Consider the following 649-nt stretch of genomic DNA (forward strand, 5'->3'; position numbering starts at 1 on the left):
GTCTACATTGGCCAATAGAATTATCTACAGACAAGTGATGGTCTATAGTTATCAGTACGTCTACTTTGACGATGACATCTATCTGCCATAATACATTAACTATTCGTCTCGATAGCCATCTCTACGATTGACAGGCCCAAAGACCAAATGTCTGACTGCACACGTAGCCTACATAGTCCACGCCATATAAACACTCAGATACATATATACGTACATGTATAACTATATATATATGTCTACTTAAACATACATATCAACCCATATATAAGCGTAATTTTTACCTACCGATAGCCATCTCCATGATTGACAGGCCTAGTGACCAGATGTCTGACTGTACTGCGTAGGGCCCTCCCAATAGCCGTTCCGGTGCCATGTAGCTGCGTGTTCCCACAAATGTGTTCGCTATCGAGTTTACCAGTTGCCCACTAACACCGAAGTCACATACCTGTGTGTGCATATGATCAGGAATACAATCATATCATTAGCACACAAATACCTATATATATATATATATATATATATATATATATATATGTGTGTGTGTGTGTAAATACACACTCATCAAAGTGCTTATAAAAAACACCTGCAGAATCCCGCCAAATTCACACACTATATAAACCATACTACAGGAAGAACACTCCCAACAGAA

At 38.7% G+C, this 649-nt stretch overlaps 1 protein-coding gene across 1 annotated transcript; it reads right to left on the reverse strand.

The window, feature by feature from the left end:
- Window positions 1-277: 277 nt before the first annotated feature.
- SARC_13554 (hypothetical protein) lies at window positions 278-445 on the reverse strand (the record flags this gene model as incomplete). The annotated part of the gene is made up of 1 exon (XM_014292314.1): window positions 278-445. A coding segment is annotated over one exon (168 nt), but the record flags the coding sequence as incomplete, so codon positions are not given.
- Window positions 446-649: the final 204 nt, after the last annotated feature.

This window comes from Sphaeroforma arctica (assembly GCF_001186125.1).
Source record: "Sphaeroforma arctica JP610 unplaced genomic scaffold supercont1.3427, whole genome shotgun sequence".
In the NCBI taxonomy this organism is placed as follows: Eukaryota; class Ichthyosporea; order Ichthyophonida; genus Sphaeroforma; species Sphaeroforma arctica.